This window comes from Pristiophorus japonicus, chromosome 21 (assembly GCF_044704955.1).
Source record: "Pristiophorus japonicus isolate sPriJap1 chromosome 21, sPriJap1.hap1, whole genome shotgun sequence".
In the NCBI taxonomy this organism is placed as follows: domain Eukaryota; kingdom Metazoa; phylum Chordata; class Chondrichthyes; family Pristiophoridae; genus Pristiophorus; species Pristiophorus japonicus.
In genome coordinates, this window is record NC_091997.1 from 53,691,226 (window position 1) to 53,708,019 (window position 16,794).

The 16,794-nt window shown below is 47.7% G+C and overlaps 1 protein-coding gene across 2 annotated transcripts in view; it reads left to right on the top strand.

Annotated features, from left to right (window-relative positions):
* ace (angiotensin I converting enzyme (peptidyl-dipeptidase A) 1) overlaps window positions 1-16,794 on the top strand; it is a 271,560-nt gene that overhangs the window by 243,224 nt on the left and 11,542 nt on the right. For both annotated transcript variants that reach the window (XM_070864766.1, XM_070864767.1), the window contains 4 exons: window positions 4,221-4,444; window positions 8,815-8,959; window positions 13,695-13,793; window positions 14,873-14,995. In XM_070864766.1, coding sequence (XP_070720867.1) covers window positions 4,221-4,444; window positions 8,815-8,959; window positions 13,695-13,793; window positions 14,873-14,995 — 591 coding nt within the window. The remainder of the gene's footprint in view (window positions 1-4,220; window positions 4,445-8,814; window positions 8,960-13,694; window positions 13,794-14,872; window positions 14,996-16,794) is intronic.

Below are 16,794 nucleotides of genomic sequence, written 5' to 3' on the forward strand. Positions count from 1 at the left end.
ATGGTGAGGGGAATAGATAGGCGTTTCTGCGGACGCAACCGAGACTCCAGGATGGTATGTTGCCTCCCTGGTGCAAGGGTCAAGGATGTCTCGGAGCGGGTGCAGGACATTCTGAAATGGGAGGGAGAACAGCCAGTTGTCGTGGTGCACATTGGTACCAACGACATAGGTAAAAAAAGGGATGAGGTCCTACGAAAAGAATTTAAGGAGCTAGGAGCTAAATTAAAAAGTAGGACCTCAAAAGTAGTAATCTCGGGATTGCTACCAGTGCCACGTGCTAGTCAGAGTAGGAATCGCAGGATAGCGCAGATGAATACATGGCTTGAGCAGTGGTGCAGCAGGGAGGGATTCAAATTCTTGGGGCATTGGAACCGGTTCTGGGGGAGGTGGGACCAGTACAAACCGGACGGTCTGCACCTGGGCAGGTCCGGAACCAATGTCCTAGGGGGAGTGTTTGCTAGTGCTGTTGGGGAGGAGTTAAACTAATATTGCAGGGGGATGGGAACCTATACAGGGAGACAGAGGGAGACAAAAATGAGGCAAAAGCAAAAGACAGAAAGGAGATGAGGAAAAGTGGAGGGCAGAGAAACCCAAGGCAAAGAACAAAAAGGGCCACTGTACAGCAAAATTCTAGAAGGACAAAGGGTGTTAAAAAAGCAAGCCTGAAGGCTTTGTGTCTTAATGCAAGGAGTATCCACAATAAGGTGGATGGATTAACTGTGCAAATAGATGTGATTGGGATTACGGAGACGTGGCTCCAGGATGATCAGGGCTGGGAACTCAACATCCAGGGGTATTCAACATTCAGGAAGGATAGAATAAAAGGAAAAGGAGGTGGGATAGCATTGCTGGTTAAAGAGGAGATTAATGCAATAGTTAGGAAAGACATTAGCTTGGATGATGTGGAATCTATATGGGTAGAGCTGCAGAACACTAAAGGGCAAAAATCGTTAGTGGGAGTTGTGTACAGACCTCCAAACAGTAGTAGTGATGTTGGGGAGGGCATCAAACAGGAAATTAGGAGTGCATGCAATAAAGGTGCAGCAGTTATAATGGGTGACTTTAATATGCACATAGATTGGGCTAGCCAAACTGGAAGCAATACGGTGGAGGAGGATTTCCTGGAATGCATAAGGGATGGTTTTCTAGACCAATATGTCGAGGAACCAACTAGGGGGGAGGCCATCTTAGACTGGGTGTTGTGTAATGAGAGAGGATTAATTAGCAATCTCATTGTGCGAGGCCCCTTGGGGAAGAGTGACCATAATATGGTGGAATTCTGCATTAGGATGGAGAATGAAACAGTTAATTCAGAGACCATGGTCCAGAACTTAAAGAAGGGTAACTTTGAAGGTATGAGGCATGAATTGGCTAAGATAGATTGGCTAATGATACTTAAGGGGTTGACTGTGGATGGGCAATGGCAGACATTTAGAGACCGCATGGATGAATTACAACAATTGTACATTCCTGTCTGGCGTAAAAATAAAAAAGGGAAGGTGGCTCAACCGTGGCTATCTAGGGAAATCAGCGATAGTATTAAAGCCAAGGAAATGGCATACAAATTGGCCAGAAATAGCAGCGAACCTGGGGACTGGGAGAAATTTAGAACTCAGCAGAGGAGTACAAAGGGTTTGATTAGGGCAGGGAAAATGGAGTACGAGAAGAAGCTTGCAGGGACCATTAAGGCGGATTGCAAAAGTTTCTATAGGTATGTAAAGAGAAAAAGGTTAGTAAAGACAAACGTAGGTCCCCTGCAGTCAGAATCAGGGGAAGTCATAACGGGGAACAAAGAAATGGCAGACCAATTGAACAAGTACTTTGGTTCAGTATTCACTAAGGAGGACACAAACAACCTTCCGGATATAAAAGTGGTCAGAGGGTCTATTAAGGAGGAGGAACTGAGGGAAATCTTTATTAGTCGGGAAATTGTGTTGGGGAAATTGATGGGTTTGAAGGCCGATAAATCCCCAGGGCCTGATGGACTGCATCCCAGAGTACTTAAGGAGGTGGCCTTGGAAATAGCGGATGCATTGACAGTCATTTTCCAACATTCCATTGACTCTGGATCAGTTCCTATCGAGTGGAGGGTAGCCAATGTAATCCCACTTTTTAAAAAAGGAGGGAGAGAGAAAGCAGGGAATTATAGACCGGTCAGCCTGACCTCAGTAGTGGGTAAAATGATGGAATCAATTATTAAGGATGTCATAGCAGCGCATTTGGAAAATGGTGACATGATAGGTCCAAGTCAGCATGGATTTGTGAAAGGGAGATCATGCTTGACAAATCTTCTGGAATTTTTTGAGGATGTTTCCAATAAAATGGACAAAGGAGTACCAGTTGATGTGGTATATTTGGACTTTCAGAAGGCTTTCGACAAGGTCCCACACAGGAGATTAATGTGCAAAGTTAAAGCACATGGGATTGGGGGTAGTGTGCTGACGTGGATTGAGAACTGGTTGTCAGACAGGAAGCAAAGAGTAGGAGTAAATGGGTACTTTTCGGAATGGCAGGCAGTGACTAGTGGGGTACCGCAGGGTTCTGTGCTGGGGCCCCAGCTGTTTACATTGTACATTAATGATTTAGACGAGGGGATTAAATGTAGTATCTCCAAATTTGCGGATGACACTAAGTTGGGTGGCAGTGTGAGCTGCGAGGAGGATGCTATGAGGCTACAGAGTGACTTGGATAGGTTAGGTGAGTGGGCAAATGCGTGGCAGATGAAGTATAATGTGGATAAATGTGAGGTTATCCACTTTGGTGGTAAAAACAGAGAGACAGACTATTATCTGAATGGTGACAGATTAGGAAAAGGGAAGGTGCAACGAGACCTGGGTGTCATGGTACATCAGTCATTGAAGGTTGGCATGCAGGTACAGCAGGCGGTTAAGAAAGCAAATGGCATGTTGGCCTTCATAGCGAGGGGATTTGAGTACAGGGGCAGGGAGGTGTTGCTACAGTTGTACAGGGCCTTGGTGTATTGTGTACAGTTTTGGTCTCCTAACTTGAGGAAGGACATTCTTGCTATTGAGGGAGTGCAGCGAAGATTCACCAGACTGATTCCCGGGATGGTGGGACTGACCTATCAAGAAAGACTGGATCAACTGGGCTTGTATTCACTGGAGTTCAGAAGAGTGAGAGGGGACCTCATAGAAACGTTTAAAATTCTGACGGGTTTGGACAGGTTGGATGCAGGAAGAATGTTCCCAATGTTGGGGAAGTCCAGAACCAGGGGTCACAGTCTAAGGATAAGGGGTAAGCCATTTAGGACCGAGATAAGGAGAAACTTCTTCACCCAGAGAGTGGTGAACCTGTGGAATTCTCTACCACAGAAAGTAGTTGAGGCCAATTCACTAAATATATTCAAAAGGGAGTTAGATGAAGTCCTTACTACTCGGGGGATCAAGGGGTATGGCGTGAAAGCAGGAAGTGGGTACTGAAGTTTCATGTTCAGCCATGAACTCATTGAATGGCGGTGCAGGCTAGAAGGGCTGAATGGCCTGCTCCTGCACCTATTTTCTATGTTTCTATGTTTCTATAGAGGATTGTTAACAGAGAGAAAACAGAGTAGGGATAAATAGGTCATTTTCTGATTGGCAGACTGTAACTAGTGGGGTGTTTGGGCCTCAGCTATTTACAATCTATATATCAATGACTTAGATGAAGGGACTGAGTGCAATGTTTCCAAGTTTGCTGCTGATAGAAAGCTAGGTGGGACAGGAAGCTGTGAGGAGGACACACACAGCCTCCTTTGCCCCAAATGCGAAGTGCGTTGGACTGGCAGAAGCGGCTCCCGCAATGCCAGTCACCGCAGAGACATTGATTGCCACACAGATAGCAGCTGCTGCACGATTAATGGTTTACAAAAATCTGGGCTCTTGGGCCTGGTGCCTTCCTGTGCAAAACTCCGGACCCTGCCTCTCCTGGCCCCTCCATCCTGCAAGCAATGGGACAGGCCCTGCTTCTGTTAAGCAGTCCACCAGGATTCGGGTCAAGGTCGGGGCAGGCCGGGTGGTCAGAGGTCCCACCCCACTGCACTTGCAACCTTCAGGATCTTCTGGCAGGATGAGCTAATGGTTCTATGTTGGCGATGAGCTGCCTCATGCGCGGCCCACAATTTCACGACACAGTGATCTGCTCAGATTGCGCCCATTGCCAAGGGCTGTGAAGGTCCTCCTTACAAGTCGAGTCTTGTTGAACCCTTGTTGTTCTGTTGCCAGGATTAAGCAGTGCACAGTGGTGAACATGGATGACCTGGTAACAGTGCATCATGAAATGGGCCACGTTCAGTACTTCCTTCAGTACAAAGACCTGCACATATCCTTCCGAGACGGCGCCAACCCTGGGTTCCACGAGGCAATCGGCGATGTGATGGCTCTGTCAGTATCCACGCCCAAACATCTGCACAGCATCGGGCTCCTCGACAAGGTGGAGGAGAACAAAGGTAACTGCAGGCTCTTACTGTGCAATGTAATTGAGGGCAATCTACCCTATCGGTTCCCCTTAACATCTTGAAAACTTCAATCAAATCAATCCTGAATCTTTTAAATTCCATGGGATACAGCCCTAGTTTGTGAAATTTCTCCTCGTAATTTAACCCTTGGAGTCCTGGTATCATTCTGGTAAATCTACGCAGCACTCCCTCCAAGCCCATGACATTTTAATGATCTATGTATATGGACCCCCAAGTCTTTTTGGACCTCCACTGATTCTAGCTTTTCATCATTTAGAAAGTATTCTGTTCTCTCCTTTTTAGGTCTAAAGTGGATAACTTAACACTTGTCGACATTGAAATCCATTTGGAACAATTTTTCCCATTCACTTAATCTATTAATATCTCTCTATAATCTTAGGCTTCCATCTACACTGCTTACAATGCCGCCTATCTTTGTGTCATCGGCAAACTTGGATATATGACTTTCTATTCCATCATCTAAGTCGTTCATAAATATGGTGAATAGTTGAGGCACCAACTCAGATCCCTGCGGGACACCACGAGTCACATCCTGCCAATTACAGTACCCGCCCATTATCCCTACTCTCGGTCTCGGCTCAGCCAATTTCCTAACCAGCTCAATAATTTGCCCTCAATTCTATGAGCTTCAACTTTAGGTACTTTATCGAATGCCTTCTGGAAGTCCATGTAAGTAACATCCACAGACAGACATTCCCCTGTCCAATACTTAAGTCACCTCTTCAAAAAATTCAACCAGTCTCTCATCAGCTGAAAATTTTCACGGTGCTCAGTCATTCTTTCCTTAATTCTAGTCTCCCGACAACAGATGTTAGGCTAACTGGTCTACAATTCCCGCTCTCACCTTTCTTAAATAGCGAAGTGACATGTGCAACTTTTCACTCTAAAGGAACGGTTCCTGAATCGAGAGACTTTGGAAGATTAAACTTAGGGCATCTGCAATGTGCTCACTGACTTCCTTTTAACCCTGGGATGGGTCCTGGGGATTTCTCACTCTTTAATGCCATTATTTTCTTCATCACGGTTATATTGGTTACGTTAATTTTGTTGAGTCCCCATCCCTGATTCAATAATAGGTTTCTTGGGATATATCCGGTATGCTATCATCTTCCTCTACTGTAAATACTGACACAATGTCATTATTCAACATGTCCGCCATTCCCTTATTTTCAATTATGTCTCTTCCAAAAGTCGCTCCTCCTTCAGCACTGCGCTGGAGTGTTAGTCTAGATTTTGTGCTCAGGGCTCTGAAGTGGGACTTGAACCCACAACCTTCTGATTAGAGGCAGAGTACTACCACTGAGCCACGGCTGGCACGGTAGACATCATTACTGATGTGTATTATTTCCTCATCTAAAAGATTTCCATGTCACGGTTACTTTATAAATCAACTCATTTAGGACTGGAGCAAAGCAGAAAAATAAGGAGATGGTCCGCGCGGACATGGAGGGCCGGGGCTTAGTGACATCGAGAGGGAGGGGCTGAGTGACATCGGGAGGGAGGGGCTTAGTGACATTGAGAGGGAGGGGCTTAGTGACATCGAGAGGGAGGGGCTTAGTGCCATTGAGAGGGAGGGGCTTAGTGACATCGGGAGGAAGGGGCTTAGTGACATCGAGAGGGAGGGGCTTAGTGACATCGAGAGTGAGGGGCTTAGTGACATCGAGAGGGAGGGGTTTAGTGACATTGAGAGGGAGGGGCTTAGTGACATCAGAGGGAGAGGCTTAGTGACATCAAGAGGGAGGAGCTTAGTGACATCAAAAGGGAGGAGCTTAGTGACATCGAGAGTGAGGGGCTTAGTGACATCGAGAGTGAGGGGCTTAGTGACATCAAGAGGGAGGGGTTTAGTGACATCAAGGGGGAGGGGCTTAGTGACATTGAGAGGGAGGGGCTTAGTGACATTGAGGGGAGGGGCGTAGTGACATTGAGGGGAGGAGCTTAGTGACATCGAGAGGGAGGTGCTTAGTGACATCAGAGGGAGGGGCTTAATTACATCGAGAGGGAGGGGCTTCATGACATTGGGAGGGACTTAGTGACATTGAGAGGGAGGGGCTTAGTGATAGTGAGAGGGAGGAGCTTAATGACATTGAGGGGAGTAGCTTAGTGACATTGGGGGGGAAGGACTGTAAAGACATGGAGGAGAGGGGCTGTAGGACATCAAGAGGGAAGAGCTTAGTGACATGGAGGAGAGGGCCTTAGTGACATCAAAAGGGGGGGGTTTAGTGACATCGAGAGGGAGGGGCTTAGTGACATGGAGGAGAGGGCCTTAGTGACATCAAAAGGGGGGGGGGTTTAGTGACATGGAAGGAAGGACCTTAGTGAGATTTGAAAAGTGTAGGATTGGGGATTTAGAACGATCAAGAATGGAAAGTTTAGAGGAGCCTGGATGATGATATATTGATAAAACAGAGAGACAAGAATATTGTTACTGAGAGAAAGGGTGGGGACTAGAGATGAGAGCAGGAGCAATTGTCAGTGGACAACCTTTGCTTGTGTCCAGACTGGGGCTATGAAAGCTATATTAGAAAATCTTCCCCAGATATGGGAGCAGTATGGAAAAGGAAATAAAACGGAAAATAAATTTCCTGCATCCCTATTATATATGATAGGATAGTACTTGCTGCTCCCCATTCCACAGGAGTAAACCTCAGGGTAGTGTGTGTGATAATAGCCCAGTGAACAACAGCCAGGAGTCACTCAATCAGAGAAGGCCCTACCTTGGCCATTTTGGGGCTGAGCGAGACCTTGGTGTGACTGCTGGAGCTAGCAGTGAGAGCTGGCCGAGTGGGCAGGACCGATTGCTGCTGAAAGCACCTTTCTGGTTGCAGTTGTTTGCCACGCAGAGTTGCTACCTTTAGGGCTCATCCCACATACCCCAATAGCGAACAATGGAATGAATTCATTCGGCCCCATGTCGCTGCTCATCTGATGGACAGGAGTTTAGTCATGGTGTGAACTCAGGGTAAAATCTGTGGATAGATAGGAAATTAATTCAAGGGTAGATAGCAGCAGGTACTTGTTGGAGGAATAAAGTTCAAATGGAGGGCATAAAGAGTTAGGTACGCAAAAGATCAGGGTTGAGACCCCTATGGTGTCTAATTTACATTTACTGTTGATTAAAAAAGCTCAATGTAAATGGTCACATTTTTGTGGCAGCCTCCAGTGGGCCCTTTAAGGAGCGGCTGGTTTGTCTGCTTTCCGCCCGAGAGAAGTGATTGCAGCATGCACGGTGCCAAACGTTAGTTTCACATGGGCGCCTGGGATGGGTCCAGAGTGCCCGAACCCACTTGGCACTCTCCCAGCACCCATGTTGGACCCGAGAAACAGGCGCTGCATGAACCAGTTTCTCGGCCAACATGTCCAACCACTTCCACAGTCAACAAAACCAATAGACTGCTGAGCTACACAGACAGAACAGGAGGGTACGGGTCGGAGCAAGTCATGCTCTTGCTGGGTGCTGCTCTTTGGCTGGGGAATTTGGTCCATTTCTCCTCAACCAAGCACCAGGAAACATTCAAGCTCTGGAGGTGATTCATGTGGCTGATCCCTAGGAAAGCAGGGACTGAATTTTGAGGAAAGACTGGAGAAAGCTGGGCTTTTGAGCAAGGAAGAAGGTGTGCGTATACTGCCTTCTATAAGATCATATAAATAAGTTAGATGTCGAAAATGGAGACTAGCTCAAATTATTCAGAGACAAATGTAGGACTACTATCAGGAAGTTCTTATTTACCCAAAGAGTGTCCAACATATGGAGGGGAATCCCAGAGACTCCCAGATAGAGTAATGGAGTAAAACTTGAGATTCAAAAGCAACAACAACTTGTATTTATATATCACCTTTAACGTAGTGAAACGTCCCAAGGTACTTCACAGGAGTATTATGCAATAAAACATTTGACACTGAGCCGCATAAGGAGAAATTAGCGCAGGTGACCAAAAGCTTGGTCAAAGAGGTAGGTTTTAAGGAGCGTCTTGAAGGAGGAAAGAGAGGTAGAGAGGTTTAGAAAGGGAGTTCCAGAACTTGGGGCCCAGGCAACAGAAGTCACGGTCACTGATGGTGGAGCGATTACAATCAGGGATGCTCGGGAGGGCAGAATTAGTTAGTAAGCTGGGTGCTGTGATGGCGGGAGTGTATGATCATTCTGGATGGATGAGCGAAGATGGGCCGAATGGCCTTCCTCCTCTGCAGCATCTTGTTATGTCCCTCCGTTCACATTGTCAATCGGAGTCTGCTGACCACATACTTCAGGGTTCAGTGTCAAGAACGTGGAATTATTATTGAGAGCAACTGAATAAATATCAACAATAATTCTGGAATATAATGTCTGGACATTTTTCCCTCAGAGAGTGACATTAACTACCTGATGAGTATCGCCTTGGACAAGATTGCGTTCCTCCCATTTGGCTACCTGATGGATCAATGGAGATGGAAGGTGTTTGATGGGCGCATCACAGAGGCTGATTACAACCAGGAATGGTGGGATCTCAGGTACAATATTGGGAAATAAAACAACAGCGGAGAGAGAGAGTGAGCACCGAGGGTCAAAGAGAGAGAGAGAGTGCACCGAGGGTCAGAGAGAGAGAGAGAGAGCATCGAGGGTCAGAGAGAGAGCGAGAGAGAGCACCGAGGGTCAGAGAGAGAGAGTGCACCGAGGGTCAGAGAGAGAGAGAGAGAGAGTGAGCACCGAGGGTCAGAGAGAGAGAGAGAGCACCGAGGGTCAGAGAGAGAGCGAGAGAGAGCATCGAGGGTCAGAGAGAGAGAGAGAGCACCGAGGGTCAGAGAGAGAGCGAGAGAGAGCATCGAGGGTCAGAGAGAGAGAGAGAGAGAGCACCGAGGGTCAGAGAGAGAGCGAGAGAGAGCACCGAGGGTCAGAGAGAGCGAGAGAGAGAGAGAGAGAGCATCGAGGGTCAGAAAGAGAGAGAGAGTGTGCACCGAGGGTCAGAAAGCGAGAGAGCGAGAGAGAGTGCACCGAGGGTCAGAGAGAGAGAGAGAGAGTGAGCACCGAGGGTCAGAGAGAGAGAGAGAGTGCACCGAGGGTCAGAGAGAGCGAGAGAGAGAGAGAGTGTGAGCACCGAGGGTCAGAGAGAGAGAGAGAGAGAGCGTGTGAGCACCGAGGGTCAGAGAGAGAGAGAGAGAGAGAGTGTGAGCACCGAGGGTCAGAGAGAGAGAGAGAGAGAGAGTGCACCGAGGGTCAGAGAGCGAGAGAGAGAGAGAGAGAGAGTGCACCGAGGGTCAGAGAGAGAGAGAGAGTGAGCACCTCAGGTCACAAAGAGAGAGAGAGAGAGAGAGAGTGCACCGAGGGTCAGAGAGAGGGAGAGAGAGTATGAGCACCGAGGGTCAGAGAGAGAGAGAGAGAGAGAGAGTGAGCACCTCGGGTCACAGAGAGAGCGAGAGAGTGTGAGCACCGAGGGTCAGAGAGAGAGAGAGAGAGAGAGAGTGTGAGCACTGAGTGTCAGAGAGAGAGAGAGAGAGAGAGAGAGAGAGTGTGAGCACCGAGTGTCAGAGAGAGAGAGAGAGAGTGAGCACCTCAGGTCACAGAGAGAGAGAGAGAGAGAGAGAGTGTGAGCACCGAGGGTCAGAGAGAGAGAGAGAGAGTGTGAGCACCTCAGGTCACAAAGAGAGAAAGAGAGAGAGAGAGAGTGCACCAAGGGTCAGAGACAGAGAGAGAGAGTGCACCGAGGGTCAGAAAGAGAGAGAGAGAGAGAGTGAGCACCGAGGGTCAGAGAGAGAGAGCGAGCGAGAGAGAGAGTGTGAGCACTGAGTGTCAGAGAGAGAGAGAGAGTGTGAGCACCGAGTGTCAGAGAGAGAGAGAGAGAGTGAGCACCTCAGGTCACAGAGAGAGAGAGAGAGAGAGAGAGAGAGAGAGTGAGCACCTCAGGTCACAGAGAGAGAGAGAGAGAGAGTGTGAGCACCGAGGGTCAGAGAGAGAGAGAGAGAGAGAGAGAGAGAGAGAGAGCACCTCAGGTCACAAAGAGAGAGAGAGAGAGAGAGTGCACCGAGGGTCACAGAGAGAGAGAGTGAGCACCTCAGGTCAGAAAGAGAGAGAGAGAGAGAGAGAGAGAGTGCACCGAGGGTCAGAGAGAGAGAAGAGAGAGAGTGTGAGCACCGAGGGTCAGAGAGAGAGAGAGAGAGAGTGTGTGAGCACCGAGGGTCAGAGAGAGAGAGAGAGAGTGTGAGCACCGAGGGTCAGAGAGAGAGAGTGTGAGCACCGAGGGTCAGAGAGAGAGAGAGAGAGTGTGAGCACCGAGGGTCAGAGAGAGAGAGAGAGAGAGAGAGAGTGTGAGCACCGAGGGTCAGAGAGAGAGAGAGTGCACCGAGGGTCAGAGAGAGTGAGAGAGTGTGAGCACCGAGGGTCAGAGAGAGAGAGAGAGAGAGAGAGAGAGTGTGAGCACCGAGGGTCAGAGAGAGAGAGAGAAAGAGAGAGAGTGCACCGAGGGTCAGAGAGAGTGAGAGAGTGTGAGCACCGAGGGTCAGAGAGAGAGAGAGTGAGCACCTCGGGTCACAAAGAGAGAGAGAGAGAGAGAGTGTGAGCACCGAGGGTCAGAGAGAGAGAGAGTGAGCACCTTGGGTCACAAAGAGAGAGAGAGAGAGAGTGAGCACCTCAGGTCACAAAGAGACAGAGAGAGAGTGCACCGAGGGTCAGAGAGAGAGAGAGAGAGAGTGTGAGCACCGAGGGTCAGAGAGAGAGAGAGAGAGAGTGCACTGAGGATCATAAAGAGAGAGAGAGAGAGAGAGAGTGCACCGAGGGTCAGAGAGAGAGAGAGAGAGTGTGAGCACCGAGGGTCAGAGAGGGAGAGAGAGAGAGTGCACCGAGGATCAGAGAGAGAGAGAGAGAGAGAGTGCACCGAGGGTCAGAGAGAGAGAGAGAGAGAGTGTGAGCACCGAGTGTCACAGAGAGAGAGAGAAAGAGAATGCTATATAAGTTTAGATTATTCAAATGAGAAATTACATAAAATTACATGGGATATACAGCACAGAAACAGGCCATTTGGCCCAACCAGTCCATGCCGGTGTTTATGCTCCACTCGAGCCTCCTCCTGTCTTTCCTCATCTAACTCTATCAGCATAACCCTCTATTCCCTTCTCCCCCATATGCTTGTCCAGCCTCCCCTTAAATGCATCGATACTATTCGCTTTAACCACTCCCTGAGGTGGCAAGGTGCACATTCTCACCGCTCTCTGGGTAAAGAAGTTTCACCTGAATTCCCTATTTGATATCTTGGTGACTATCTTATATTGATGGCCTCTAGTTATGCTCTTCTCTCTGTATCCACTCTATCAAAACCTTTCATCATTTTAAAGACCTCTATTAGGTCACCCCTCAGCCTTCTTTTTTCAAGAGAAAAGAGACTCAACCTGTTCATCCTTTCCTGATAGGTACACCCTCGCATTTCTGCCATTGTAAATTATTTTTTCACCCTCTCCAGTGCCTCTATATCCTTTTAATATTATGGCGACCAGAACTATATGCAGTACTCCAAGTGTGGTCTAACCAAGGTTTGATACAGGTTTCTATACTTTGCAATTCTGTCCCTCTAGAAATAAACCCGAGTGCTTGGTTTGCTTTTCTATGGCCTTGTTAACCTGTGTCGCAACCTTTAGTGATTTGCGTATTTGTACTCCCAGATCCCTTTGTTCCTCTATTCCATTTAGATTCTTTTAAATGCTTTTGCAGTAATTATTGGGCTGCTTGTGGTGTATGAAATGATACAATGAACTCCTTACTGTGAGCCAGTGACCTGGCTTCCAGAAGTGAAGATACAAAGGTGAAGTTCAGGTTATATACCGGGCCCAGCACGAGTGTACCTATGACCCTAGGACTTCCGACAATAGTGTCCCCTGGTGGTGGGCAGACCGTATGTACATACATTACACTGCTATTTTTGATGGCCTTGTTAGATTCATCATCAATAAACAAACAAGGGTCATCAGAAGATCATTGTCCTGTTAAACCCATGAGCAGGGCTCTGAGCTCTCTGTTCCGATATTGGCCAATGACTCCTACTCTCATGGAATATTTGTTTGATGCCCAGTGCAAGCTATTGAGGGTCAATTGCAGAAAAACAAATTAATATTTGAGTATTGACATGATTGACAACTCATGACAGCGAAACCTGGCATTGGACAGCCTCCCTCTTAGAGTAGCCAATCAAACACCTGGATTCGTGGCATGGCGCTTTGATTGGATATTAGAATCTAACTCATGCAATTGACTGATTAGAAACATGTTGTCAAGTTGCCACACGTGTACAGTGACCCGGTAGTGACTGTGTACATGGGTGCGTGTGTCTGATGTCACAGTATCTTTGCAGTCCAGCCTTTCACTGTATGAAGTAAGGTTGCACCAGCGCCTAGCCCAGGGAAGCACGCTAACCCAACAAGACCATCGACCAATCCCACTGACCTGCTGGAAGCAAACATGGTGTGGCTACAAGAGCAGGTCAGAGGCTGGGTATTCTGCAGAGAATGGCTCACCTCCTGAATCTCCAAAGTCCCTCTACCACCTACAGTGTACAAGTCAGGAGTGTGACACAATACTCCACTTGCCTGCATGAATGCAGCTCCAACAACACTGAAGAAGCTCGACACCATCCAGGACAAAGCAGCTCAGTTTACCACCCTAAGCATTCACTCCCTCCACCACCGGCGCACCGTGGCTGCAGTGTGTACCATCTACAAGATGCACTGCAGCAACTTGCCAAGGCTTCTTCGACAGCACCTCCCAAACCTGCGACCTCTGCCATTGAGAAGGACAAGGGCAGCAGGCCATGGGAACACCACCACCTCCAAGTTCCCCTCCAAGTCACACACCATCCTGACTTGGAAATATATCGCTATTCCTTCATCGTCACTGGGTCACAATCCTGGAACTCCCTCCCTAACAGCACTGTGGGAGCACCTTCACCTCATGGACTGCAGCGGACTGCCCCTTCGCTAGGGCAATTAGTGATGAACAATAAATGTTGGTCTTGCCAGTGATGCCCACATCGTGAGAATTAATTTGTAAAAAACTGCCTTATGCCCCTCTCCCAGCACTTGCACAGCCGGGCACCAACACATACAAAATATTCTTCCATTTGCAACTTGCATATTATACGCTGACCTCTCAGATTCTGGGTACAGTAACTTTCTGAAGTGTACCAGGTAGAAAGTTTAAGGATGGAGACCAGACCAAGTCAGTGTTGTAAGATTACCCAGATTACCTTGTACCTCTCTCCTACAGGTTAAAATATCAGGGCCTGTGCCCTCCTGTCAGTCGTTCAGAGGAAGATTTTGATCCCGGTGCAAAATTCCATATTCCTTCAAGTGTTCCTTATGTCAGGTATGTCTTTGACATGGATCTTTCCCCAGCCGTGCAATGGTGTCAGTGTATCCCAATAATTGATTGGAGAATTGTCTATTTACCACTAACAGCTCATAAGAACATAAGAAATAGGAGCAGGAGAAGGCCATACCGCTCCTCGAGCCTGTTCCGCCATTTAATACGATCTTGGCTGATCCGATCATGGACTCAGCTCCACTTCCCTGCCCATTCTCCATAACCCCTTATTTCCTTATCGGGTTGGGTTGCTAACCCTTCAGGATTGGCCGGGAGTCTCTGGGTATTAACTATTAACGTCCTGCTGTGAGCAACCCAGGGGCAGAAGTCATAAGGGCGGTAAACAAATTGTGTGTTTTTTTCTTTGACCATTTACGTTTATTAATTATAAAAGTATTAGAGATGGGAAAAGGGCTGCTTGGCTGAGTAGAGTGGTTGGCGGTGGGAAGTCACATGACAAGACTGCCACAATACGCCCAACCAATCCTTCTAAAGCTCCAACTGTACTTCATCACCAGAACTAAAAGATCATTATTTTATTTCAAAGAATATTCGAATATGAATTCAGAAGCACTTTCTGTTACATTGGTTGGATTATACCTGGTGACAATGATGGAATCGTATGGGTAATGCCCATGGCCTGGGCCCAGGAAGATCAATCTTAATGGAGATGGAGCTTACCCATACTGCTTAGCAAGAGTGACACTCCTCCATGCCCCTGGGGCTATAGGGTGGACTTCACTCGTGCTGAGTGGTCTGGGCAAAGCCTGCTTCCATTAGCAGTCAACTGCAGATAGTGAGAGAGACAGAGACTGGGAGTCAGTTGGTAGACACAGGAAGAGAGGATCGTTTCAGATGACGGAGAGCTTCAGTGGACCCCAAACTTGAAAGCAGTCTCCTAACAGGGCTGAGCAAGCAGTACAGGCACCTTCACCAGGACTACACTGGATTGCACGATGCCTCACGTTGCTCTAATGATATGGTCCTGGCCGGAGTAGCATGCACAGTAATACTGCGTTTCACTAAAATGTTCATCTAAACGCTACACCTCAGCACTACCTGTCTGTCTAACTCTTTCTCAGGTACTTTGTGAGCTTCATCATCCAGTTCCAGTTCCACGAGAGTCTTTGTAAAGCTGCTAATCAAACAGGACCCTTGTACGAATGTGACATCTACAAGTCAAAAGCTGCAGGAAAGCTGATTGGGTAAGGACTAAGCAAAGCAATGTGCCTTTTAATCCAGGAACATAACTAACTTCCCTCAAGACATCTTCATACTGTTTTGAATAAGATACTCGGAACATATAGAAATTGCAAGATGAAAAATCACCACGGTCCATGTAGATCACACTGTACCATCCATGTAGTCCCATGGAACAATAATGGAGTTGTTGACCAATCACAGCAATCGATCTCGGTCAAAGATTCTCCCACAGGACCAGACATGAGGTGAGGAAAACTCCCCAGTGGGGTAGAGCTTTAGGAACCAGAGGCCCAAAGACCCCTGTTCCCCCCGCGCTCGCTACACTCCCCATACGTCATGTCTCAGATTACTCACATACTGGATCACAAAATATTATTTTCTGCAAGAAATCTTATCTAATTTGCATTTGAATGAATCAATACTAACGGCTTCCGCCATCTCCCCCGGGAGCCTGTTCCTTGGATTGACCACTTGTTCACTAAAATAACAGCCTCAATATTAAGCTCCCCACAACGGTCAGGAAAGTGATCGGGTGAGGGGTTAAAATCCGAAATATCAAAATCCCGCCTCCAACCCACAACATTCACGACCATCATAATATTAACAGCGGTGATTCAGGCTCTGGACAAGGCTCCCGCTAAAAGTAGGCGGGGTCTCCCTGCAAAACCCCCCCCCCCCCCCCCCCCGCTTTATATCCACAGATTCATTTTGAATTTAGCCCACTTCAAGCACGTGTCGTGTCTTCTGGTTTTACTGTTCTGGACAAGATCACAATAGCTTATGGTCGACATCTAGAATTGTATTCGAATGTAAAGTCCTTAAGTGCAAGAAGTGGACATGAATACATGGCCTAAAGCCACCCACAATGTTTTACACATTATCACTAAGTTAGCATTCTCACTCAGAGATACCACACACACACATTTGCACGGAATGGAGAAATTACATTGCTCAAGTTATAAATTGCTCTTCCAACACTTTCACGGCATCTAATCACATCTCTCCGATACATCCCCAGCATTTCGCATACGGTGAATTGAACCTGACTCACACTCAGACCCCACCCTGACCGGGCCATATGTCACTGTTCCTTCATCGCCACTGGGTCCATATCCCAGAATTCCCTGCCTACCACCATCGTGGCAGTACAAGGCCTGCCAGCTTCAAGGCAAAGGCCATTGCCCCTTGCTCAACATATTGCCCGCATCCTGAGACCAAGTAGTGAAGAGAAAGGAATCGTCCAGGATAATTGCTGCTCTTATTTCCGTTAAAGTCACTGGCACAGGGCCCCAGATTAATGCCTCTTCCAAAGGATGGCACCTCCAACGATGCAGCACTCCCTGAAGTGCCAGCCTAGACCATGTGCTCAAGTGGGGCTTAATCCCTCTACCTTCTGATTCAGATGCCGGAATTTATTGCCGCCTGTGTGAAGGGTCATGCGTTTCACTGGGTCAGGCTATACAGCTGGGTGGATACCAAAAGGCCATCTACACCAAGCACATTAGATGCCCTAAGATTCTTTGCCAGCACAAGGATACCTCTCCATCTGAAGTAGGACTCGGATGCACTGAGAGTATAAGAGTAAAGCAACCTTACTGCAATTATATAGCGCCCTGGTGAGACCACACCTGGAGTACTATGGACAGTTTTGGTCTCCTTACCTAAAGAAGGATATACTTTCCCAGAGGGCGTGCAACAAAGATTCATTCGACTGATTCCTGGGATGGGGGGGATTGTCCTATGAGGAGAGATTGAGTAGACTGGGCCTGTATTCTCTAGAATTTAGAAGAATGAGACATGA